The sequence below is a fragment of the Magnolia sinica genome, chromosome 5 (genome assembly GCF_029962835.1).
Source record: "Magnolia sinica isolate HGM2019 chromosome 5, MsV1, whole genome shotgun sequence".
Lineage (NCBI taxonomy): Eukaryota > Viridiplantae > Streptophyta > Magnoliopsida > Magnoliales > Magnoliaceae > Magnolia > Magnolia sinica.
In genome coordinates this window covers 19,573,998-19,601,830 of record NC_080577.1, presented here as the reverse complement: position 1 = coordinate 19,601,830, position 27,833 = coordinate 19,573,998, and the positions used below count along the sequence as shown (strand labels likewise).

Sequence of the window (27,833 nt, the reverse complement as noted above, 5' to 3'; positions counted from 1 at the left end):
GGGGCATTTTCATGCACGCGGATTGCCTGGGAAAGGCTTTAGCAGGAACTTCCCGTGACAGCAAGCTAGGTGGGACCCACCATGACGTTTTTGAGAAATCCACCTTGTTCATCCGCTTTTATAGATCATTTTATGACATGCGAAAAAAATGAGACAGATCCAAAACTCAAGTGGCCACACGACAGGAAACAGTCAGTATTGAACATCTACCGTTGAAACATTCATGAGGCTACAAAAGTTTTGGATCAGGTTAATATTTTTGTTTTATAAGTTCATCCCAGTAGTAATGAAGTTATGAATGGTATGGATGGCATATAAACATCACGGTGGACCCAGAGAGGTTTCAACCGTAGGCATTTCCCTACCCACTTTTTCCTGTCGTGTGGGCCACTTGAGTTTTGGATATGCCTCATTTTTGGCTCCATGTTGTTAAATGATCTGAAAAAACGGATGGACTGGGTGGATTTCTCAAAAACATCACGTTGGGCCCCACCTAGCTTCTAGTTCCTGCAGATATAGACCTCACGTGCTTCCCTCAACTCCTCCTGTTGAAGTTATACTCTCTCATTGCTGGTCCCAGTGACAGATAAAAAGAGGGACTGTCCTCAAACTTCAGCCGCAAGTACTTTTGATGGGATTGGCCTGATTTTGGGGTCGGGCACACCAAATGACTAACCCAGATCTTGTATGAAATAGGTTAGCAGGCTAAACCCAAATCACTCTTGGGCCTTTAGGATTTGCCCTAATAGCCTTGCCCGAACCGTCATCTGGGTCTATTAACAACCCTAACTACCCTACATAGACAGTTAAAATTGAAATAGAAGATCAGTCCAAAAGGCAGCAAAAAAGGTAGGAATACAAAGACCGTATAAAATAATTAACCATCTTATTACAACATAACCTACATACACATAACTAAAAAACAAAGCTTGGTACATCCCCTCCATAAGACTGCATTTGCTTGTATCAAATATCATGACGAATTTCACAATAAAATCCATTCAATAATGGAGAAGAGTAGCATTAAACTTGCCAATTGCATTCAATCCAGAAGAGTATGTTGTCTCTAAGTTGGCATAGCCCCTAGCAAACCGGAACACGCCTGTCCCAGACACTACTGACACCTCTCTTTGCTTCAAAGTCCACCTCTCCGTGCCTTGGATCTCTAATGTGCTACCATTGTATTTCTTATTGGTAAAGATGATCGAGAATAATAGGTGGATGTCGGTCCCATCCAACGCCGAGTTTGCATATATGCCTTGTGCTTGGCCTACTTGCTCTGAATCCCTTTCGATACCTTCCGTCACCACGTCATCGATAACCGTTATGGTGCCGAAGTCCAACGCAGTTACATTCTTGTGCATGGCAACAGGCAAAGCCGTCGGCTTTGCACCCATCAGCTGATCATGCATGTAGAACACCATCTTTGTCTCCTTGCTGGCCTGATGTTCGGTATTGGAGAGGCCCACCAATGTTACAAGCAATAGCAAACGTGGTTGATCGTGTGAAGGTGTCTGTGGCCATAATGGCTGAGATGAATTAGCAGTGCTCTAGGACGAAGTGCTCAAGTTGGATTGCATGCATCACAAGGCCTCAATTTATAAAGATAAGAAAGTTACCATTTGTGATTTTGAATACTTGGAGATGATTAGTTAATGGATTAAAGAACCAACCACTCCATATTTTACCCGACCATAAGCTCAGGCAAGTGGTTACTCATTTTCTATGCTGTGGCCTACGAAATAATCGGATGGGATTGATTTTTGGGTTCTCTAATTATTTCTTCTGTATGAATCGATATTATTACATTCTAATTCCTTCCTGATACCTCCCAAGGAAAATAAAATCCCGAATTGGATCCCAAATTGATGGGTTGGTGTGAGCTTATCCACGCGGTTATGCACTCTCTAATTATTATGGTGGGGTTTATCCCCTAAAGAGGTTGGATTTCATATATAACAGGTGGGCCCATGATACATAAATCAACAACTTAAAGAAACTAAATTAAAGGCACTTTGGATCTCTCCAAAAACTAACTATTGAGAGATGTTGTTTTGAAGGAAAAATAACTAGATGGCTTTTGGCTCTCTTTTAGAAAGAGTGGAGTCAAGCAATGTGGGGTTCACATAGTGTTTGTATGAAATCTAACCGATCCAATAGGTCCACCCCACCATGATGATCAAACAACTCAAAAATCAAGCTGATCCTATCATAAGGTGGACAACACATTACTTGGGAGAATTTTAGGTTGTGTGTATTGTTTCCAATATTGGTCCCATCAAATGACTGAACATGATTGATTTTTGAATCATTCGATCATCATAGTGAGTTTCACCTGTTAAACAAATCAGTTTCATATTGAATGCGAACATATTGCCCACATGAAAATGGACTTCTGATTTCCGACGCTGCATTATTTTAGTCAAAGATGGTCTACTGAGGTTTATCAAGCAACGCTTACCCCCTAGAGGATTTGCCCATTTGCTCCACTTGTCTGATGATCTAGATTTGTCATCTAATATCTGTATGTTAACCTCACTGGTAGTTAATCATAGCCGTTCATCAGAAATGAAGTGAGTTAGACATTACTCTTAACCATTGTTTCTAAGTGTGTTTGTATGAATTACGACATTTCCAATGAGTATGTTTTACATATGAACCACCTACAGTTGAAAGTTTTTAGATGAATGGTCTAGACCATTAAATACGGGGTAGAGAGTGTGAGCATATGAATTGAACACCCTAATTTTGCAAAAGCTCTAGTAATTTAGTAGGTTAAGATGACTTGGTTTTTAAGTTATCTTAACATATAGGATATGTTTCCCGTGCTACAATAACTTGATATGCATGAGTTTAATGCAAAACCCTTTACAATATTATTTTCTACTAAGAATGCTGGTGAATGTGTTCTACTTAAACCTACTAAATTGGCACTTTGAATAGGGTTCATCTATATGGCACTTTGAATAATGCCACAGGCAAAGGCTCTCCTGCGGGGATTAAGTGGGTCTTGGGGCGAAGGTGTGCTACTTACGACCCTGTGTGTCGCCCATACTATGTGTAAATCATAGTTTAAAAACCTGAAAACACGACTCGACATTATGTTCAGGTGGGTCGGGTTGGGGTTTGAATCTTTAGACTCTCATTTTTATATTTTGTTGAGAAAGTAATCTCCCAATGCGAGTGACTCAGGTTTTTAGTCCTATTGAGTTGTGTCGACTCAACCTTATCATTGAGTTAGTTCAAGTGCATGCCGAGTTTCCTAGTGGCTCTACTTGAAATCTCACTGGGTTGAGTTGACTCGAGTCACGAGTTTGGGAGATAAGGTGTGAATAGGCATAGGGACCTCCCAGATGGTGAACCTACCTGTCACACCCAATATTTGGTGAAATGACTTCTAATGGAGAAGCTAAGGCAGTAAAACACCAAGAAAGTTGAGGCTTTGCTTAAGGTTCTCATGAATATCTCCTCCTCCAACCCAATTTTTTTTCATTATTTTTTTTTTTAATGCAAAGCTTATATCTCCTCCTCCATGAATATTTTTTACTAGCTAGCATCCATATATTCACATGTCTCTTAGCATGAATAAGGCTCACATTCTTCAGTAATGCAAACAAAACCATAACATAATTTTTTAGTCGAACATAAGATTTTATAGCTCTTGTCAATGAACCTTAATCACTTTGAGTTTCAACACTAGAAATTTCATCTGCATACTATTTACTAGCTTCATGTTCAACAATATTATTGGTTTATTAATCTTCTAAATTAACTACGAAACTGATTTTGAACATCGTTTGAATATTTCAATTGATTTATCTCTTAACTCTAAGCTCGATAGTTCCTTATCTTTCTATATTAAATCTTCATTAAAAAGCTCATCTCAGTTTATATTCACTTGTGTACAGTAAGTTCCTATAATCTATACTCCTTTATTTAATCTACATAACCCAAAAAAAATAAAATAAAATTGGACTTCACATAAAGCCTAGTCCTTTGCTATTTGAGTGTCTATACATATCCGTCACAATTACAATTATAAAGGAATTAGTAATTAATAGATTTTTTTAGAACAAACTAATCTTAGGAAAATGATTCACCAAGCAATAAATTGTATTCATGGCTTCCACCCAAAAGCATTTCTTGACCCTAGTCAAATTCAGCATGCTCCTAACATCATCCACAAGTGTACGATGTATACATTCAACAACTCCATATTGTGGAGCATCAGATATTGTGCAGTGCCTCTTAATGCCATGTTCGCTACAAAAAAAATCTTCAGTTATTTCAGAGTATACCTTTTCTATTGACAATTCTTAAACAATTAATTTTCATTCTCATTTAGTTTTCAACAAATGCTTCAAACTTATATAAACAAGTAAAAGCATAATTTAAACATAATGAAATAAGTAAAATTATTATTCTTTTTTTCTAACATGTAAATACGTAACTTCCTGGTGAGAACTTTCAACATGGTTCATCGTATTAAAATTAAAATGGTACAACAACAAAATACACAAAATAACCATCAAGCAATGCATATGCATAAATTAAATGAATGTATCGATGTCGAGTAAATTCGTAAATGTATAAATGCATTAAGTGGAATATCATCCACTAACTTGAGTTGGATGATCGTCAAGTCACATCTATGCTTGGCAGGCTTTTACCACTTTAGTAGGAATGGGCAAGGCCCGCATCCACCCCTTGGGTAGACTTCTACCAGTATGGTAGGCATGGGTAAAGCCTACATCCGGTAACGATTCGACGAGGTACACCATCCAGGGAAGTCCCTCAGGCATTCAAGCACGTATTATGTATGTAAGTGATGAATGCTCGATTGTAGTAATGTAGTTGTAAACAATTGATCGTATATATAAAACTGATATTCCAACTTAAAGACAACATAAGTTATATGTGAACTGATGAAATCAACACCAAATAATTCCAACCAAAATGAATCAAGTCATGAATTTAACAACATGAAATCAAGTAGTTTCTCATTAACCGAAAGGAGTAAACAATATAACAAACATCATATTTAGATATAACAGATACATCAAAACTATTTTAATTTTAATGGAAAGGAAATATAAATCTATAACTCGGTGATGATGATACCGATATAATAATCCAATCAGAATAAATTAGAAATCTATAAAACAACTATATAATAAAAATCATATTATTGATCATAGTAATTCATATGGTGGGGCCCACCTTTAATTGATCAAAGTGGTTGACCACTATTAAGGGTTTTCTAAATTATCTAAAATGCATGTTATATGTTGATTCATAAATATAATTAATTCGTCAATCCAAATTTCCCAAGTTCGGAATTAAATGGATATGTTTAACTGTTTGTTCATCGGATCGACAACATTGTTGATCGGATCGATGCATTATCGATAAAATCGACTTGAATCAATTGTTTGTTGATTGAATTGACACGAATGGAAATTTAAACTAACAGTCTCTAGGTAAAATTCAACTTTGTCAATTAAATTCACTTGAATCGGCAATCGAATTGACAGACTACAGATTCCACCAATTTTTTACGACCCAAATAAAAAAATTGGAGATTTTCATTAATTTTATTTTTAGAGTCCAATTATCTGTTGGATAAATTTAGACCAATCATTGGCATTATCTTGATAAATTTTGAGAGAGTGGTTCATTGATTAGCTAATCTGAACCACCTATGGTCCATATCAATCAACACTACATGATTTGATAATAACTGATGTTTGATTAATGTGGCCTACTGAATGGTTAAATCGATCTAATATTTTGGATATCAGTGTACTTTGATCCTTAAAATCAGATAGACTATATAAATTAGATCGGATCTCACACGTCCGATGAGCCGACAAAATATTCCATACATGATTTATATAGAATGACCCTCTGATTGGTGTGGCACATTTGATGATTAGATCAACCTGATATTCCAGTTTCTGATATGTTTTAACCTTAGAAATCAGATCGGTATGGATTTAATCTCACACATTAAGATAGTCCTACACGATTCTCTGTGCCAGGTTACAAAGCACTTGCATTGAGGATCATGTCTTTTTATTGGATATTCCAAACTTATCAATACAATGAACACAAGATTAATCTGAACCGTTCATTGTATAAATTTAATTAAAATAATTAGAATTACCAAAAATAAAAAGAAGAATAATCGAATTATTATGGATTAATATGGTCCTCCAGATGATCGAATTAATCTGATCTTTGAGATCCTTGCATATTTCAATTTAAAAAAATATGGATAGATCATATAAATTATATCGTCCATATTCATATGGCAAGAACTAATTTAGATATTTCTAAACATTATATAAATGCACACGCTGACGTATGACTAATCTAATTTGTACATCCCGTGGATCTTGTCAAATTTACTTGAATTACATAGATCATGAAATACCATAATAAAACAGAACTCCAAGACTGAGGCAGATCCAAAACTCAGGTGGGCCATACCACATAAAGCAGTAGGGATTGAACGCGTGACGGTGGCAAAGTTTTGTATCAGTAAGATATTTGTTCCTACAGTTTATCTGAGTGGTAATAATTCTACGAACGGTTTTGATGGCATATAAACATTATAGTCATCCCCATAAACCTCTCAACGGTGGACATAGCTGTTCCCACTGTTATGTTGGTGTGGCCGACCTGAGTTTTGGATTTGCCTGATTTTTATAATCCTATCATATTATGGTCTTTCAAAACAGATGAACGGAGTGGAATTGTCACTGACATCTCTTTGGAAAACGGATTGGCTACTCCCCTGCCACCTGCCACTGGTTGATGGTCGGTGCTATGTGGGCCCCATTCTGATTTATTTGTTTCATCCATGCCGCCCATCTATTTTTCTAGATCATTTTATGATATGAGACCAGAAATTAGGTATATCCCAATCTCAATTGGACCACATTACAGGAAACAGTGTTGAATGAACGCAAACCATTAAAAACTTTTTGGGGCCATAAAAGTTTTGGGTCAAGCTAATCTTTGTTTTTTCCCTTCATCTGGACCTGCATGACCTAATCAACAGATTGGATGTCAAATAAACAGTACAGTGGGCCTTAAGAGGATTTTAATGGTGGATATCCAATCATTATTGTTTTCCTGTGGTGTGGTCCACCTGAGATTTATATCCCTGTCGTTTTTGGTATTAAGCCCTAAAATGGTCCGTAAAAATGGATGAACGGAATGGATGAAACACATACATCATGGGGGGGCCCAGAGAGCACCGACCACCAGGCTAGTGGCAGGGGGAGTAGCCAATCCGTTTCCATCTCTTTGGACCCTACAGCCCCAGGCACACAGATATCTCTGTGCCCGGGATCACCGTAAAATCTGATCCTTCCACGGTGACCATTGATCTAGTGGGCCCTGAAGTTGCCAGTCCACAACCCGAAACTCTAGATCAGTGAGTGCCTTGCCCAAATAAAAAAGAGTCAAAATTGTAACTGAATTATTCAAAAAATGCCAGAGTTGACTTTATGGGCTATATGAAAATATGTAGACATCACAAAACAGGACAATCTTATTAAAATACGGTTTACATAACCAGGAACGAAACCATGAAGAAATATTCATGATTTGTAGCATCCAAACCAAAGACCACAAATTCACCAAAAGAGATGAATTTAAGTTTTCAATTATAAAAATCTAATTCCATTCAATAATGACGAAGTGTCACGTTCCACTTGATAACTGCATTGAATCCAGAAAAGTAGGCCGTCTCTAAGACAGCATATCCCCTGACGAACCGGAACATGCCTGTCCCGGACACCACCGACACCTCCCTCTGCGTCAATGGCCACCTATCTGCACCTTGGATTTCTAGCGTACTCCCGTTGTACTTCTCATTCGTAAAGACGATCGAAAACGCAAGGTGCAAATCGCTACCGTCCAACGCGGAGTTCACATATATTCCCTGTGCTCGCCCAACTTGCGTCGAGTTCCTCTCAATCCCTTCTGTCACAGCATCGTCAATAACCGTTATGGTGCCGAAGCCGAGGACAGTAGAATTCTTGAGTCCGGCAACAGGAACGGCTGTCACGTTTGGACCTGTTACCCAATCTTGTAAGTAGAATACCATGTTCGTCTCCATCGGGGCTGACTCTTCGGCATTAGAGCAGCCCACCATTACAATAAGAAATAGGACGGCAGGGAACATGGACAATCGTGAGAAGATGACCGGACCCATGAATGGTTGAGATGAATTGGCAATGGTCTAGAATTTTGAGGGTGTGTATCGTTGCATTCCTAGTGCCTCTATTTATAAAGGAAAGGAAATCAGGTTTTTTGGATTTGGATCATTGTAGAAAGATTAATTTATGGATTGAAGAAACCACCTACACTATTTTTATTGACGAGTGCTATTTGTTTTTTTCCATCTCTCACTCTCGTTGTGGGGTTTCTTCGTTATCTGGCATTTTATATTACCTCAAGAATTAGTAAACGGCTGCCTATTTCTCTACCCTTGACTGGGCTCATATGATGATGTGAACCTGAAAATCATAAAGATATAAAACTCAAGTGGGTTAAATAATAGGAAACAGTTGGGATGGAGACATTACTGTGATATTTACACGCCATATACTCCTCTCATAAGGAGTCATATACCAAGATGGGAAAATAAAAATAATTCAAATCCAAAACTTTGGTGGTCCTTGGAAGGTTTCAATAGGGGCATCCAATTATCATTGTGTCTTGTGTTGTGGCCTATTTGAGTATTGAATCTTCTTAATTTTTTTGGGTAGAACGATCTACTTTAGTGCGGGTCGTGGACAATTTCATGGCCAAGATATATCAAAAGAGGCTCAGTCAATGATAGAAGTGATCTAGACCGTCAGACCTTAGATCGGGCGTATCTCGTAATTTGGAACAAGTTATCATTGAGTGTAAAATATATGATTTTGAAATAGAACGAGCTACTTTAGCCACCCAACCTCGCTACACCCTGTTGCGCAAGCCGAATTTGTGAAATACCCCCGGTACGACAATCTCCCTATTTTAATTCTGTTTTTACTATAAATTAATAGTAAGTTTTAGTTTGATTATAACTCTTCATCCGTTGGGCTTGAGTTGCGTCCAACGCGAAAAGAGCTTAGAATAATTAAGAGAACAGTCTGGTGAAGCCAAATAGGACACTTACTATTTTACTTGCGCACTAGTAAACATTACAATCATCTATAAATAGTAAGTTTACTATTTATAGTAAGTTGCGAAATCTAGGACACCCTGATCCATAGCTCAAGTGGTAGACTGAGTGAAAAAAAAAGTTACGAAATCTAAGAGTTTTAGTTATGGTTTGCTTCTGATTTCTCTTCCATTGCTTGGTATCCCTATTTAAAGAGTTGTGAACTCGTTATTTTCATTCATCAATCAATTCAACAAGTTTTTTCATATATTTTAAAATTATTTCTATTTCTTTTCTACATGGATTCGAGAAGTCTCTATGAGGAGTCTTGAGAAACTCCATGGATTCAGATTAGTTATCCTTGAGGAAGACAGTGATCAACCTCATCACATTCATGCCCGCATCAGATTGTGGGACCCACTTTAATGTATATGCTGTATATCAATGCTGCCCATCCCTTTTGCCACCTTTTTTTAAGTCATGAGCCCAAAAATGAATCATATTCAAATCTCAGGTGGACCACACTACATGAAGATGTGGTGATTGAACGCCCACCGTTAAAAACTTCCCAGGGTCCACCATAACATTTATTTTCTATCCAACCCGTTGATAAGATCAAACAGACATGGATGAAAGGAAAACACAAATATCAACTTATTAAAAAAAGATGGACATTCAATCACCACCGATTCTTATAGTGTGTTCCAACAGATATTTGGATCAGCTTCATTTTTTGGGCTATAGCTAAAATGAGCTTGGAAAAAAGAATGGACGGCACGGATACATAACATCGTATGTCAAGGTAGGCCCACAGTCACGGCCTCACCAAAGTCGGTGTTTCCCTGGCATCGCCGAATATCACCGAATCCGTGTGCTGGCCATTGGGCCTAAGAATTGAAACCGCACAGCGAAAAATGTCGATACCTTATTACCGGATAATTGATGCCCACACTCAAGAATTTGTACACGTGGCATTTATCTTAATCAATATGAACCGTTCAAATCACTATGCCCGCATTGTAAACGTAATTAAATAGAAATACTAATGATTTGGAAGGTACCAAAGTCTGATAAGTGGATATCTATTTGTTGAGACTGAACAATCTAATCTTGTTACGTCAGCTGTAAATTGCATGTATTTGGAATGCATTGAATTCCAAATCCTAAAAACATTGGAAACCAATGCATTTGGAATTCTCAATTATATTTGTAATTACATTGCATTGGATTTCAAAGTTTATATTTAACACCAGCTGTTCTACAAGCACTGAAATGGTGTATTATATTTGTAAAAGCTTGAATTTGATCAACTAATTGATTTATAATATTTCAAAATTGTATACATGTGTAACATTATAAATAGTTATTATAATAAGTGTTGGGGACAAAAGATACAGAGTTCGGAGACTCGGACTTAATGCCTCGGGTCGCCGAAGGATGTGTCAGATCCGAGGCATGGTACACTAAACCGAGACAGAAGTTAAGTCGGTTCGGACGACACATCAGCGATCCGGGCATGCATCGGGCCGATCTTCTTATCAGATCGGCCCGCGCAAGATAAAGCCTCATCCCGAATATCTGGGGATAAGATCCCCGACCCCGAAGCTCACGGGATCGGATGAAGACTGGAGATGGGCACGATCCTATCTCCGTGATACCAGGAGAGGATCCCGCACACGATATCAGGAGGAGAATCCTCGTACGATTAAATGCTCCAGCAGCTATAAAAGAGGAACCTCTATCGACTTGTGAGGTAGGCAAAAATTCTTTCTCAAAACCCCTCAATACATTTAGACCCAGAATCCAGGCCTAACTTTGGCATCGGAGGGTCCCCTACTCAAGCCAGGGTCTCCTTTGTCCTCTTTCCGTGCAGGTATACGAAGGTCTAAGAGGACGAACCAGATTTTTGCATCAACAGTTTGGCGCCGTCTGTGGGAACCGTACAAAAAAGCCATCTCATATTTCTATATTGAATTCCATGGTGATGACTAGAAGGACGGTCCCAGAAGAAGATTTGAATGAGATTGCGATTACAGGGCCAGCGGGTCCAGTCGCGGTCCCCGCAGCCCAGAACCCACCTAACAACCGCCAAACAAGCAACAATCAGCGGGGTCGCAACGATGGGCGGTTGGACCAGGAGGTTCAAGAAATCCGGTCTGATATGAATATGATGAAGCAGATGCTGGAACGAATGTATCAGCAGCAAATGCAGCCACTCCCGCATCCTCAAGGGGAGACAGCGCACGTACCGACTGCGGCGGTTGATCCTCAACCTTCCGCGCCGCAGTCCTTCCGGCCGAGCCAACCCCAAGGCGAATCAGAACCATCTCCAGCGCAGTCGGCCAACGCTTCCCTGCCCCCGACCGATCTTCGACACGAGATAGAGCGAAGAAGGCGCAACCGCCCTTCCATGGAAGGCACGACAGAGAGCAGTGAACCTTGGAAAGCCGATATTCAAAATTTTAAAAGAGAAGTGCGGGAAGAAATGGCGAAAGAGATGGCGGACATGAAGCATGGCCGGAATATGTATTCGACCAGATCCGAGGCAAAGGCGTCCCCCTTTGTGGACTCGGTAATGAAGGCTTGGTTGCCCGAGAGGTTTCGATTACCTCAAATCACTCCTTTCACCGGCAAGACCGACCCGACGGAGCATATCGAATGCTTCAGAACCTATATGGAGCTCCACGATGCCTCGGATGCAGTAATGTGTCGGGCCTTTTCTCTTACATTGACCGATGTAGCTCGACTGTGGTTCAAACAGTTGAAACCAAAGTCCATCAGCTCATTCGTTGAGCTGAGCGACGCCTTCCTCACCAACTTCATCGGTGGAAAAAAGAAATTGAAGCCCCCTGCACATCTGAACAACATAGTTCAAAAGCAGGGAGAGCTATTGAAAGATTATATCAAGCGTTTCAATTTCGAATCCCTTCAAGTTTCGAAAACAGAAGAAACGGCTCTCAATGCGCTCATGTAAGGAGTTAGAGATAAGCCATTCTGGCATCTCTAGATAAAACTCCGCCCGATACTCGCGAAATTTATGGCACGGTCGGATAAGTATCGCAAACGCCGAAGAAACGCGAATCGCGTGAAACTAAAACTTTGGTCAAAGAGTCGGCCAAAAAGGAAGCCGACTACCGGAGGAAGGAAACGCAAGAATGATCAAGCGCATGATGAGCGAAGGTCGTGCAAACGACCAGATCGAAGATTTTCCACATATACCCCCTGAACAAACAGGAGCATGTATTGATGGAAATCAAAAGCGAAGGCTTTTGTCAACAGTAAGCTCCGGAGTAATCCTAATCGGCGGGACAAGGATAAATCGCCATTATCACCGTGATCACGGGCATAGCACAAGTGATTGCCGTCACCTAAAGGAAGAGATCGAACGACTCATAAAGGACGGCCGACTCAAAGAACATGTGGTTAAAGCTGGGGTAGCTGAGGGACGTCCGACCGAGAGTCAGCCTATGGAAGAAATCCGGACAATTATCGGCGGTCCGCGAGGTGGGGGCGACTCAAACAATGCTCGAAGGAATCATGCGAGAAAACTTAGTCAGCCTAAGTCCGAGCTTATGATTATAGATCGGCCACCAAAGGAGAAGAAAAGGGAAAGATATTGCATTTCGTTCACAGAGGAAGATGCCCGAGGTATCTATCACCCCCACGATGATGCATTGATTGTCACCCTGACTATCGCTAACCGAAAAGTGTTCCGGATACTCGTCGATACGGGGTCATCTGCAGACGTGTTGTTTACTCAGGCGTTCGACAAAATGGGGATCGAACGATCCATGCTACGCCCAGTTCGGACCCCGTTAATCAGTTTTTCTGGAGGACAAGTACTGCCCGAAGGGATTGTCTCGTTACCACTCACTGCTGGTAGTGCCCCACATCAGACGACGATGATGGTTGAATTCTTGGTCGTCGATCAACCCTCAGTGTACAACGCAATACTCGGCCGACCTTCATTGAGTCTCCTCCAGGCTGTGGTATCCACATACCATCTTTCACTGAAATTCCCGACTGAGTCGGGAGTAGGAATTGTCAAAGGAGACCAGCAAGATGCGAGGCGTTGTTACATGATAGCTGTAAAGGGCTCCGATGCCAAAGTCCGATCAACATATCAACGATCGAATCATTGGACCCTCGGGGCGAGAGTCATGAACGAGGGCAGCCGGTCGAAGATCTTATCTCAGTCCCCTTGGTCGAAACAGATGGATCTAAGACGGTACGAATTGGCTCGTCTTTACAGTCCCCCTTGAAAGAAAAGCTGATAGCCCTGCTCCGTAGGTATGCCGACGTATTTGCCTGGTGTCATGAAGATATGCCCGAGATCAACCCCTCTGTGATGACTCACCGACTCAACATCGATCCGTCATATCGACCGATCCGACAGAAGCGACGACCGATCGGCCCTGAACGATACGCCATCATTGAAGAAGAAGTCAACAAACTCCTCCAGGCTAATTTCATAGAAGAAATACACTATCCAGAATGGGTCGCGAATGTCGTGCTTGTAAAGAAATCCAACGGGAAGTGGCGAGTCTGTATTGACTATACTGACTTAAATAAAGCCTGCCCGAAGGATAGCTTTCCGCTTCCGAGGATAGACCAGCTAGTAGATAGTACCGCCGGACATGAGCTCCTTAGCTTCATGGATGCATATTCAGGGTATAATCAAATTGCAATGCATCAAACAGATAAATCAAAAACTACTTTTGTCACCGACAAAGGCCTTTATTGTTACCGAGTGATGCCATTTGGTCTGAAGAATGCCGGCGCAACTTATCAAAGATTAGTTAACAAAATCTTTGCTTGGCTTATAGGCCGAACCATGGAAGTATACATTGACAACATGCTCGTCAAAAGTATACACGCAACAGATCATGTGAATGATTTGGAAGAAACGTTTCTCATCCTACAGAAGTTTCGGATGAAGCTGAATCCGAGTAAATGTGCTTTTGGGGTGGGCTCTGGAAAGTTCCTCGGTTTCTTGATTAGTCAGCGAGGAATAGAGGCAAACCCTGAGAAGATAAAGGCTTTGATTGATATGGAATCCCCTAAAACCATTAAGGACATCCAAAGGTTGACTGGACGAGTCGCAGCACTTAATCGGTTCCTGTCCAGAGCCACGGATAAATGTCTCCCTTTCTTCAAACAGTTGAAAGGAAGACAAACAATGGGTTGGACGGAAGAATGTGAAGCGGCATTCCAACAATTAAAATCATATCTCGGTTCTCCACCTCTCTTATCAAAACCCGAATCGGGGGAGTCCCTGCTCCTTTACCTAGCAGTATCCGAGGCAGCGGTTAGCTCGGCTTTGATACGATAATCCGAAGGAAAGCAACTGCCGGTTTATTACGTCAGCAAAGCGTTATTGCCAGCAGAAACGAGATACCCAAGCTTGGAAAAAGTGGCCTTCGCTTTAATAACTTCCTCTCGCCGACTTAGGCCGTATTTCCATGCCCATACCATCATCGTGATGACCGATCTTCCGCTTCGCCAGGTATTGCAGAAACCAGAAGCTTCCGGCCGACTCACAAAGTGGGCTATCGAACTGAGTGAGTTTGACATTCAATATAGACCGAAGGTAGCAATCAAAGGGCAAGCCGTAGCTGATTTTATTACCGAGGGAACACCACCAACGGAACTCCCGGTCAACGATATGCCAAAGGATGTTGCAGTTCCAACAACAACCACTCCCCCGACCCTACCCTGCCCTATTCCCTGGAAACTGTTTGTCGACGGTTCTTCCAACTCGAAGGCAAGTGGGGCTGGGGTTGTGCTGGAAACCCCCGATCATACCTATATACAGTATGCCTTACGACTTGGATTCCAAGCGTCGAACAATACAACAGAATATGAAGCATTATTACTCGGCCTCCGACTCGCCGCTAGCATGGGAGTCACGCACCTAAGTGTTTTCAGCGATTCTCAGTTGGTTGTTAATCAAGTTACCGGTGTATACCAAACACGGAAAGACCAATTGAGAGCATACATGGAGAAAGCGAAAGAACTTATCAAGGGATTTCAACTCTGTCGTGTCACTCGGATCCCTCGTACAGAAAACGGCAAAGCCGATTTATTAGCAAAGCTCGCCTCTGCAGATGAAGATGATATACCCAGGTCCGTCCCTGTCGAATACGTCGATAAGCCGAGTATAAATGAACCAATTAGCGAGGCCGTCAATACAATCGACTCGGAACCATCCTGGATCGATCCAATCCGCCAATACCTTGACAAGGGAAAGCTGCTTGAAGATCGTGCCGAGGCTCGACGAGTTAAGATCCGAGCCTTCCGTTACACCATACTCAACGGAACCCTCTATAAGAAAGATTAAAGCCAAGTCAAATGAATAAAACTAAGCGTTTTCTTTCATTCATCAACCACATGCGAGTACAACATGTGAATACATCGATTTAAAAAAAAAAAACACAAGGGGCCCTGGTTACTGTCCTCCGGTAGGAACGGTACCCGAAGCATTCTCGCATGTACCGGCCTCATCCCCAGCAGTGACTTCAGCAGCGGCGTCCGGATTCTCGGATTCCGAGGCTCCTCCACCCTCGATTTCTGAGAGATCAAGGTCAGGAAAAGATTTCTTTATGTCTTTGACACATTCCAGAAATCCGCTTTGGAACAAGCGATCCCTCTCATCCTCGAACTCCGCTGACTCAAGGAAAGCTTGGACGGCTTGGTCCCTAGCCTTCTCAGCCTCCCGAGTCTTCTCGTTGGCCTGCTGAATATGCCTCGCCGCCTCAAGCTTAGCCCGAGCCAAGTCATCTGCACAAGAAGCATGGACTGCGAGAACTCGTCGGTTCTCTTCTTCAGCTCTGGAAAGGAGAGCCAATACCCGAGTAACCTCGGCTTGCGCTTCATCAAGGGCTCTCCTGGAGAAAGCCGCCTCTGCTTTTGCGTCTTCGGCAGCTTTCCGGGCAAGGGCCGCCTCGCCTATCAGAACGCCGACCCGAGTTTCGGCATCCTCGCGTCGCCCTTCGGCTTCCGACAGAAGAGTCTGCAGCCGATGAGTCGAAGATAACTCTTTACTGGCCTTAACCAAGCAGGGAGCGAGTTTAAAAAGCACTCTTGCTGCATGACCGATGGTTTGCGATGAAGGAGCGTTGTAGAGACTGATGAACTATCTTTCGCTCCCATGGGCTAAGGCCCAGGGAACCATCCCCGACACCACCTTCTGTAGGACGGACGACCCTTCTTGGTTCGTTTCCTCCCCTCTGGAGGATGCAGTCCTCGTCTCTTCTTCTCCTCTGGAAGACGCAGCCCTAGTCTCTTCCTCCTGTCTCGGAACATCCGTCGCAACGTGTCCCGAGTCGGGTGCCGCCTGAGGTTCCAAGGCTGCGGCCACCGTCACTTCCACCCTTTCTTCCAGGTCAGAAATTACGACGACTGTAGGGGCAGAAGAACTCGCAGGCTCCTTCTCCTTCCGCACCACTCTTTGTCTCTTCGGCGGCCGAGGCTCCGACAGAAGAACTGATCGCGGAGGAGCCTTTAACTTCGAAACTGCCCTAAGAGGAGGACGAGCTCCAGTCATTTCCGAGGGGGCCGATTCGGAAACAATCCTGAAATGGGGTCGAGCTTCGGGCAAATCTAAAAATAATAAAAAAAAAAACGAAGTAAGTCAGGAAAAATTCAGAAGATACATGAAGATACATTTTCAATTACCTGTGACGGCCGAGTCTAGACCTGCGAGATGAAGATGCTCCGGCTGTAAGATCACCTTCCAGGACCTATCTGCCGGATCCAACGTCCTCAACTCTTTGATCCGAGCTGAAGCACTGGAGCCGAGCTTTTGCCGCTTCTTCGGAATATCTGCCAGACACAAGCCCGTCAGACTCAGAATATTACAAAAATAAAGAAGGGCAAGAGAGAAGACCCAAGTCACCTGCTCTCTGGAACGCCCGAGGAACACGAGCCTCGCAGGACCCGAACTCAGCCGTCTCCCAGCGACCACAGGCCCAAAACCAACGTTCTCTCCAATGTTTGTTGGAAGTGGGAGGGTCAGTTATTAGGGAGCCGCCTCCGCCCCGCCAAGCAGCGAAGACATAAAAGCCGGAGTAGTTCGGGTTCACGCGCACTTGGTATAAGTGGAGAAATTCGTCGACTGTTAGCGGTGGCTGTTTCATCTCAGCCCACAACACCGCACACCCGAATAAGTTCCTCCACCCATTCGAAACTATTTGACCCGGGGCAATCTGAATACGAGATAAAACTCCCCGGACAATGGCCTGAAGGGGCAGACGCAAGCCGCATTGCATCGAGACTTGGTAGATCGCGACCGCCCCAGCAGGAGGATGATCCGGCAAGTCATTCGGATGGGGGAAATAAGTGATAACCGATTCGGGGATGTGATACCCGATTCGGATTCTGTCTAAATCCGCCTCAGTTAAAACTGAAGGAACCGGGCCGCTTAGATCATCCCTCGATCCTTCTCCTTCAGACTCAGCGTGTGCCGACTCATCAACAAGAACCGGCCCAGAGGTTCCCTCGGCAATCAATATTTCCTCTTCCTCCTCCTCTTCTTCCTCCATGCCCCTTGGAAAATTAGGCCTTCCCAGGCGGCTTATTAAAGACGACCCACCACGAGAAGGATCAACGGAAGCAGGGCACTCCACCGGAGCTTCAGTGACCCTCTCAGAAAGAAAAGCAGCGTTCGTATCAACTGCTATCTCTGTTAGTAAGGAAGGCGATTCCGTAACATTCCAAAAACGTTGCGTTTCGCCTTCATCTCCGGAAACTCCCTCCTGGGGACTTCGAGAACCTCTAGCCGCCATTATCACTAAATAAAGAGGAAGGGGAGACTCACCGGAGGGAGGAAGGAAAACGGAAATGGCGAAAGGAGCCGCTGACAGTTAAGAAAGAGGAAAGGAAGAAGACGAAAGACCGAAAAAGCTCCAAAGGAAATGCAAAGCGGGAATGACAGTAGAAGTTCGAAATGCGGGACCCCCACCATTTTATAAGATTGCCATGTGGCGGAAGCAATTAATGGGAAAATGATTCGACGCCTGCATCGACTCTCCCACTCGACACGTGGCGCACGTCGACTGACGACAATAATGCCCTTGCTACGTGTCCAACCCTCATTGGCGGGGTGAGCGATTTGACGGCTGTCGGCGCATGCGATGTCAGAAACTGAACCGTCTCCCGTCAAAGGCGACACAAAATGCATTAAATGACTACTTATTGTCTCGGACTAAGTTATGAACCGACTCAAAACTCGCTACTCCTAAGTGTCATATGAAACACACGGAGTAAGGGGGCTTACTGTTGGGGACAAAAGATACAGAGTTCGGAGACTCGGACTTAATGCCTCGGGTCACCGAAGGATGTGTCAGATCTGAGGCATGGTTCACTAAACCGAGACAGAAGTTAAGTCGGTTCGGACGACACATCAGCGATCCGGGCATGCATCGGGCCGATCTTCTTATCAGATCGGCCCGCGCAAGATAAAGCCTCATCCCGAATATCTGGGGATAAGATCCCCGACCCCGAAGCTCACGGGATCGGATGAAGACTGGAGATGGGCACGATCCTATCTCCGTGATACCAGGAGAGGATCCCGCACACGATATCAGGAGGAGAATCCTCGTACGATTAAATACTCCAGCAGCTATAAAAGAGGAACCTCCATCGACTTGTGAGGTAGGCAAAAATTATTTCTCAAAACCCCTCAATACATTTAGACCCAGAATCCAGGCCTGACTTTGGCATCGGAGGGTCCCCTGCTCAAGCCAGGGTCTCCTTTGTCCTCTTTCCGTGCAGGTATACGAAGGTCTAAGAGGACGAACCAGATTTTTGCATCAACAATAAGTATATCAAAACATACATTTTGGGTAAACTTGAGGTAATTTCAAGCCTTAGTTGGCCACAAAAGTAGGCCCACAAACATGCAAACACCTACTTTTCAATAAGTTCAATAACTTCTAGCTCAAAATCGATCATGTAGGGGCAGAGATGCGTACTTGAAATCTTAAACAATCATGTAGGGGCAATGATCTGCAGTTGAAATCTACTTTCAATATTAGATGGGTCATCCAATTTTACAAGGGTCAAAAGTTCGAGTTGAACTGTGATTTTGGTGGGCCTCACCAAACAAAATAGTTGAGAGAGAAATCGTCCACTCCTAATTTTTGCAAGGTCCACCTTGATGTATATGTTGTATAGGATATTGTTAATTATATATCGTAACCTTGGAATACAGATACGTATTGGTTATCACACAGGATATATCATTTGTGCAGAGTAATTTATCCAACTTATAGAGAAACATGAAGAAACATTGGAAAAATGGTTGAATTTTTAAATGAAATTTTATGTATTGTTAAAAAAGACCTTAATACATACTTTTAAATCGTTACCAATGTTCAAAATATTGGTATCGCGTTACGTATCGCATTCTCGGGATACAGATACATATTAGTTATCGCACGGGATATCGATATATGATTTGTATCAAGTAATTTATCGTGCTTTTTGGAAAATAGTGGGAAATTTGTTAAATTTTTGAACAAAACTTCATTGATTGTTAGAAGAGACCTTAATACACACTTTTAAATCATAATATCTTAAAAAATAAGTACATATAATAGGTTTCCTTTGTATAGGGTCTTAAGCTATGCGTTGTTTGATTGAACTAATATTGATTGCATAACATTTAGAGTGTATGTGATCATTTCATCAAACATTTCTGAATACTTCAAAATTTATCTCAATTTACAGCTGGTTGAAGGAAAATTTTGAAAAAAATAATAATATTTTAATAATTTTTAATTAAAAATATTTTTTTATTTTTTAAAAATTGACAAGGAGTTAATAAATCACTAGATTAGCCCCTACATACTTGATTTCATGTTTGAAGTACAATTTGAGAGAATTACACCCTGATCCATAGCTCAACTGGTAGACTGAGTGGAGATACCTCGTTTCAACATGCACTTGAGGTCTTGGTATCGATCCCTAGTGGGGGTGGCTAACAGTGTAGTGTGTACTGATAGTGGGTGTGTACTAACAAACTAACAAAAAAAAAAAAAACAATTTGAGAGAATTGAAAATTTTTCAAATTTTCTCCGAACTGGACAACCTACACTTAAATTTCAAAATTATAGTGTATGATGATCATTTCATCAAATACTCATAGGTACTTCGAAGTTTATCTCAATCGACAGCTGGTTGAAGGAAATTTTTGAAAAATAAAAAAACATGAAGAACATGAAGAACTAGTGGATATCGACATTAAAGCTCCAACTCCATCAACTTTTTATGCAAAACATGAATAACCAAGAGATTTGTAACCACTTAACACTAATTTAACATAATTTCAAGAAAAAATGGATTGAAAATTGGAAATACTCACCGGATCGGATGTATGGGATATATCGACACTACTTATGCATTTCGCATCACATACGTATACAAGATATATCGGCCAATATCATCGATATTTAAAACCTCGTGTATACCTACACCTTCCATTATAAGTTTTTCAAGCTCGCATTTTAGGTCATGATACTAAAAATTAAGCAAATTCAAATCTCCAATGGACCACATTACCAAAAATAGTTGTGATTGAACACCCACGTTAAATTCCTAGGACCCACTATAATGCACGGTTTGGCATCCAACCTGTTGATAAGGTCACACAAACCTAGATGATGGAAAAACAAAAATATCAACTTGATCTAGAACTTTTGTGGACCCCAAGAAGTCTTTAATGGCGGGCTTTCAATCCCTACTTTGTGGTCCACTTGAGATTTGGATCTACTTCATTTTGTGGACTGTAACTTAAAATGAGTTAGAAAATTTGATGGATGGCATGAATATACAACACCTACTTCAAGGTGGGTCCAACGGCCATGTAAACACTAATAACATATTACTAATCAGCTGCCAATCGCAATTGAGATGTTTGTGTGGGGAGGGGATTAGGTGCAGCCCTTATCATGGACCCACCTTGATGTATATAGTAAATATTGTCCATCAATTTAGCTATATTGTTTTAGGGCATGAGCCAAAAAATGAAGCAGATCCAAATCTCAAGTGTACCATATATATACCACAAGAAATAGTGGTGATTGACCATTAAAAATTTTGCACGGGTCACAAAAGTTTTCAATCAAGCTGAAATTTGTTTTCTCCCTTAATCTAGGTTTGTGTGACCGTATCGACAAGTTGGATGGAAAATCAACATTAAGACAACATTATAGTGGGCCTTAGGAAGTTTTCACTTGTGGGATGTTTACCCACTACTTTTTCCTATGTTATGGTCTACCAGATATTTGGTTATGCTTCATTTTTTGGTTCATTACCTAAAATGATGTTAAAAAATAGATGGATGGAGTGAATATAGAATACATACATCAAGGTGGGCTCCATGGTTAGGGCCGTACATAATCCACTCCAGTTTGTGTGACTTTGGTGAAGTGCAACAAACTCTCCCTAAAAAGAAAATTGAAAAAAAAAATGTCTGAAATAACTTGTCCGCCGTTGGATTTAGGCCATAGTGACATGTACATGAAATTCTTTGGTCACCCAACATTATGCCAAGGGCTAAAAAATCAGGTTGAACTATAATTCAGGTGAACCACACCAAAAGTAACAATTAAAAGAGAAACATCAACTTTGATAGTTACAAGGCCCACCTTGATGATTATGTGAAATCCAATCCAATCATTAGATGCTTAGCAAAATTTTAGGCTTGTGGTCCCATAAATCAGACTTTTCTGTAATTGAGGTAGACCACATGAAGGAAAATAGTTTGGAGGTCCCCATTACCCTGTGCAATGATTCCAATCGTGTGGTCTACCTAAATCAACAACGGAAGATTATATCCTAAAATGATATCAAAAATGGATGGACAGTGTTGATAAACCCATGCATCATGGTGGGCCCCTACAACCCCGGCCAGTTCCGAGCTCGAGACAGGCGGGGTAGTACCTAGTCCGAGATTTAGATAGCCTGTATCACTGTACTGGACATGTGGTGACGATGGCTAGACTGGCCAGTAGGCCTAAAAAATGAGCCCGCACACGGTTGAAAGTCAAAACTAAGAGTAGATGGCAGCAGATTGCGTCCTACCGGATGATGTTCGGTTTGAGGCAGATCCATTCTCAAGTGGACCACACATTGGGGATTGAACTGCTACCATTAAAAACTTCTTGACAGCTGCATAAGTTTTGGACCAAGCTGATATTTGTGTTTTCCCTTCATCCATATCTATAAGGTATGTTATCTTATGAATATGTTGGATGGTAAATAAGTGTCATGGTATCCCTAACCAAGGTTTTAACAGTGGGTGTCATTATCACTAGTTTTCTATGGTGTGGTCTACTTGAGCCTTAGATCTGCATCATTTTTATGATTAGACGTAAAATAATCTGAAAAAATAAAAATAAAAATGGATGGACAGCGTGGATAAAACTCATACCTCACAGTGGGACCCACAAAGCCCTGCTTGGACAAATCATTCGTTGTTTTTTTTTTTTTTTTAAATTAATTAATTTATTTTATAATCCATGCTTTATACAAATCATCGTTGAGGGAGAAGGACGCAATAGTCATCCAAAGGAGATAATGAGCGCGCTCCTTTCGTTATTGTGAATTATTTTGTCCTTTTTAAATTTGTATTCGTCATATATATTAATCAAAATAAACCAACCCAATCACGAGACCCACATTGGACAACTAATGAAAGGAAAATCGTATTGATTGGACAGTGCCAGACTAGTGGATATTTATTCGCTGAGGTCGAATTTTTAAATCTTTTCGACCCATCCATCAGTGAAGTCAAACTTTGAACACGGAGGGGTGGAACACGGAGCCATCCAAGTGTAAAGGCAAACTTTGAACATGACATCTGAGGGGTGGAACACGGAACCATCCATGATGCATGTGTTTTATCCACACCATCTATCCATTTTGAAAAATCATTTTATGTGATAAGTCCAAAAACGAGACATATCAAATGCTCAAGAGAGGACCACACCACATGAAAAAATTAGGATTGAATGCCTACCACTAAAAACCTCTTAAAGGGTCACAGAAGTTTTGGATCAAGCTAATATTAATGTTTTCCCTCCATCTAGGTTTATGTCACCTTTATATATATATATATATATATATATATATATATATATATATATAAAACAGATTTGACATTTTGGATATGAGATGTCATGTAGCTGATGGAAAGGCTGCAATTCCCGCCAGTGCGCCTAGGTTCTGAGTTGTGATTTCAGCCCGTGGATACCTAAAACACCCAACCTGATTCAGTGCTGACTCAATCTAACTAGGTACCCGTGACCAGGTTGGACCCGGTCCGGATTAATCCAGGCCAGACTGGGACTCAGATTGGGTCAGGCATGTTGGACTCAGTATTCAGTCGGGTCATTCGGGTCAGGTCTATTTCAAAACCAGGTTGAGTCGGGTCAGCCCTAACACGGGCGGACCGATTATCACTTTGTAGAACAATCAGCCACATCCACTCATCCAGTGAACCACATCTGTATTTTAATTATTTGTCAATGGCTAGAAATTCTTTTCAACGGTATGGCCCACCTGATAAGTAAATTGCTAAAAAGTATTTAAATTATTTATCAATGGATAAAAATTGTTTTCAATGGTATGGCCACCTGATAAGTGGATGGCCACAAAGTATCGATCACTTTGTAGAACAATCAGCCACATCCACTCATCCAGTGGACCACATTTGTATTTTAATTACTTATCAATGGCTACAAATTGTTTCCAATGGTATGACCCACCTGATAAGTGGATGGCTACAAATTCCACTTAATGAGCCATGGGTCAGTTTTTCGCAAGAATTCTTAAACCGTTGAGCAAATAGGTTGGACTTAATTAGTTCGGCTGACCCAGCCCGGCCCGAACAAGATCCATTGCCACCCAGTTACAGTCCTTTCTTTCTTACCAAAGTATCATCTGTGCATAAAATCGGAGCGGTTTTAAAAAGGGAAATGCCATTAAAGATTATCATTCAAGAAAATCAGGCTACTGATTGGATGGTCCAAAAACGTGTGTTGAATCAGGCCAACTTTCCTTTATTTCAACAATATGGTGGCCTTCATGAGAGAATATCAGACTGATTTTTGGCCATTCGATCTCCAAGACGTAGCCATCCTCGATTGTCCTACAAAGGTGACACGTTGGCCAATTCCCATGGGGCCGTATTTTGTTAAAGATTACATTAGGTAATTGCATAAGATAATCCTCTATGAAAGGATCATTTGCTGAATAATTCGCCTACATGTAAACGTAGCATTGCCCAACCCAAGCATGCCAATATGTCATACGTGTGCAAAATCCCAGCTTCCATCAGGTGGACCTCACTTAGGATCTTCTGGGACAAAATTAGGCCGTTACACTCCTCGGGTGTGCTACCATTCACAAAACAAATGCACAGTACCAAAAATTAATATCATCCACATAAATAAGAATCAAAACATCCAAACAAGCTCATGTTTTCGTAACAAGTCCACAGGAGAGAAATGTAGGTTTCATAAATCACAATCCAATCCAATTCAGTAATAACGAATGATAACGATTGAACTTGATCGTGGCATTGAATCCAACTAAGTAAGCGATTTCTATAATGGGATAGCCCCCAACGAACGAGAACATGCCGGTACCAGACCCCACCTACACTGATCTTGCTTCAAGGTCAACCTATCTGTGCCTTGGATCTCTAGCGTGCTTCCATTGTACTTCTGATTCGTGTAGATGATTGAAATGACCAAGTGGAGATCTGTACCATCCGATGCGGAATTCACTTATATACCTTGTTCTCATCCAACTTGCTTCAAATCGCTCTCGATGCCTTCCGTCACTGCATCATCAATAACAGCTACGTTTTAATTGTATTAAAGTCCCTTGATATACGTTGATATGCCATTTTCTAACCGCTCCAGCCTTTTTAAGTAATTTATTGTTTGACTTTCTTAATATATATTCATATGCCATCCTCTAATAGCTCGAGCTTTCAATGTGATTGGCTGTTTGACAAAGTGTTGATCCCGTAACATGAATTGCTGTCACGTTCTCACCTGCCCATCAATCTTAATGATAGAATACCATGTTCATCTCCTTGGGAATCTGGCCATTACCATCAGTGTGGCCGACCATTGTAAGAATGGATAAAAAAATCACGTTGAGATGAATTATCAATGCTTTGAGACTAAGTCCTCAAGGCATAAAGGAAAGGAAGTCAGCATTGGGGATTTTGAATACTCGTAGAAAGATTGTTTCACGGATGTAACAACAACCTATCCAATATTCCCACGCAATGACTTTTATCTACTTTCATATTTTTATTTGACTTCCATTTCATATATTTTATATATGAACTGAGCACCATGTGGGGGAAAATAAAAAATTTTAGGCCGTTCCAAAACTCAAGTAGGCTATACTAAATGTTATGGGAAGATCAGAGACACCTGTGTTTCGAGGCCTGAGGCTAATCAGAGCCGACTTGAGGCACAAGACTAAGCTCGGGGTTATATTAATAGGCAGGGGACAGACTTCCAACCAGACATTCGTTATACCTTCGTTCCCAGGCCCTAGGCCCAGACGACTAACTCGGAGCTTGGGATGATTCGAGGCCAAGGCGGTCGGCTCAGACTGATCCAAGGCTGAGGTGATCGGCTCGGGATTCAAAGCGGAATTTACTAATGAAGGGGACCATGAAGTGTCCCACTATTGCACGATTGATGACGGTTACTCAACCGCCACATCCGCACAACCACTGAGCGACTGGGTGGCCGGATCACCCGCGGGATGTGGTGAATGGCCCAAGATGCACCTACTTATGCGAACACGCTCATCCTAAGTGAGGGGGTATAAGTACATCTTTCGGGAAGGAGACAGGTACGCAATATCTCGCACTCTCTCTCTATATATATATATTTCAACTTAGACCCAGATTCCCTTGACCTGACTTAAGCATCGGAGGGTCCCCAATTTAAGCCAGGGTCTCCTTTGCTCACCGTTTTTGTGCAGGGCCAGGGCTCAGTAAGGGTTCAGAGCACCGAGTGGAGGGTAATCTAGATTTTGATAGCAACATTTTTAGCACCGTCTGTTGAAAATAGATACGAAAAGTCAGTTTCCTATTTTCTAGTGCAATGGCAAGAGGAAAGAAGAAGTCCGTAGCTGTGGAGTCGGAGCCGAACGATCAGACTCAGTCTTCCTCGTTACTTCACGCCGAGTCGGCTCCAGGCCCATCCCAGCGCTCTCGTAATCGGCGGAGCAAGTATCGAGCCATGTAAAACGAGTTCCAAGCCTTACGCGATGAAATCAATCAGATGAAGCAACGACAGGAGCAGCAACCACACCTCGTCCAGGAAATAGTCGGACCAGTGGTGGAAGTCGAGTCCGCATCGCGAAGTGTGAGACCTGAGGGGTCACAACATCAATCTGCCCGAGTTCCATCTTCAGTCAAGAACCCCTCTCCGATCTAAAACCCAGTTCCAGTTCGGAACCCAACGACTCGGGCTCCGACGAATGCCTCGGTCACCTCGGCCTTGGTACCAATGGACCTCCGTCACGAGCTGGAGAGGAGGAGGGGGGAGGACCCCTGAGGTAGAGGCTCCGTGGGAGGTAATAGCCAAAAACAGAGACCAGTGGGAGACACGGTTCGTGGAACTCAACAATCGGATTCAAACGTTATAGCAGAATCAGCAACCTTCATCTGTCCCTTCTGCTATTCAGGCGATGATGGAAGAGACCGAACCTCCCTTCACCTTGGCAATCATGAGCGAGGTGATGCCACAGAGGTTCCGGATACCTCCCGCCATCCAATATTCCGGGTCTGGAGACCCGTCCGAGCACGTGGAGGCCTATCACTCGTGGATGCAGATCCAGACGGCCACAGACTCGATGATGTGAAGGGGTTTTTTTATTACCCTCACTGGATCAGCTCGGAGTTGATACAGGCAACTCAAGCCTAATTCAGTCGGCTCCTTCGCAGAGCTCAGCTAATTGTTCCTTACCCAGTTCATTAGTGGTAAGAAGAGTCAGAAGTCGACTACTCATTTGTTCACCATCAAGCAGGGGCCTAAAGAGTTGTTGAAGGACTTCATCTCCCGCTTCAATGAGGAGGTATTACAGGTGGAGGATTATGATGACAAAATGGTGCTCTCTGCCATGCTCGCCAGACTGAAAGAGGGGAAGTTTACCTTCTCCATTGGGAAGAACCCGCCGAAAACATTGGCTGAGCTCGTCAGCAAAGCTCAGAAATACACTAATGCTGAGGAGTTCTCCAACTCCCGTAAAAATATCCAAGTAGTGGAGCTGTCAACTAAGGGAAGAGGCTGAGGAACGAGGAGCCTCAGTCATCCAGCAAGAAATCGGACAACCATGTTCCTCGTGATCGTCGGTCGAGTAGGAAGCTTGAAGGCAAGTTTCGTTCCAACACTCCCCTCAACACATCTATAGAACAGATACTGCTGAACATCAGGGGTCAGAAGCTCTTGAATTGGCCCGTTTGCATGAAAGTCGACGCGAAGTGTCGAGATAAGTGCAAATACTACCAGTTCCATCGTGATCACGGTCACAACACAAGTAACTGTGTGGATCTTATGGACGAGATCGAGACCCCTCATCCATAAGGGTCATTTGTGCCGATACACCAAGGAGGAGAAATCAGCTCAGA

At 42.2% G+C, this 27,833-nt stretch overlaps 2 protein-coding genes across 2 annotated transcripts; both read right to left on the bottom strand.

Annotated features, from left to right (window-relative positions):
- Window positions 1-991: 991 nt before the first annotated feature.
- On the bottom strand, window positions 992-1,447 carry LOC131247245 (dirigent protein 1-like). Its single transcript, XM_058247653.1, has one exon. The coding sequence runs from the start codon at window positions 1,422-1,424 to the stop codon at window positions 1,002-1,004; it is 423 nt and encodes a 140-aa protein (XP_058103636.1). The 5' UTR covers window positions 1,425-1,447; the 3' UTR covers window positions 992-1,001.
- A 6,114-nt stretch (window positions 1,448-7,561) lies between these two features.
- LOC131247244 (dirigent protein 1-like) lies at window positions 7,562-8,284 on the bottom strand. Its single transcript, XM_058247652.1, has one exon. The coding sequence runs from the start codon at window positions 8,225-8,227 to the stop codon at window positions 7,697-7,699; it is 531 nt and encodes a 176-aa protein (XP_058103635.1). The 5' UTR covers window positions 8,228-8,284; the 3' UTR covers window positions 7,562-7,696.
- Between the last annotated feature and the right edge of the window lie 19,549 nt (window positions 8,285-27,833).

Coding starts and splice junctions, on each gene's coding strand:
- LOC131247245 (XM_058247653.1), bottom strand. CDS start 1,424: ATGGTGTTCTACATGCATGATCAGCTGATGGGTGCAAAGCCGACGGCT.
- LOC131247244 (XM_058247652.1), bottom strand. CDS start 8,227: ATGGGTCCGGTCATCTTCTCACGATTGTCCATGTTCCCTGCCGTCCTA.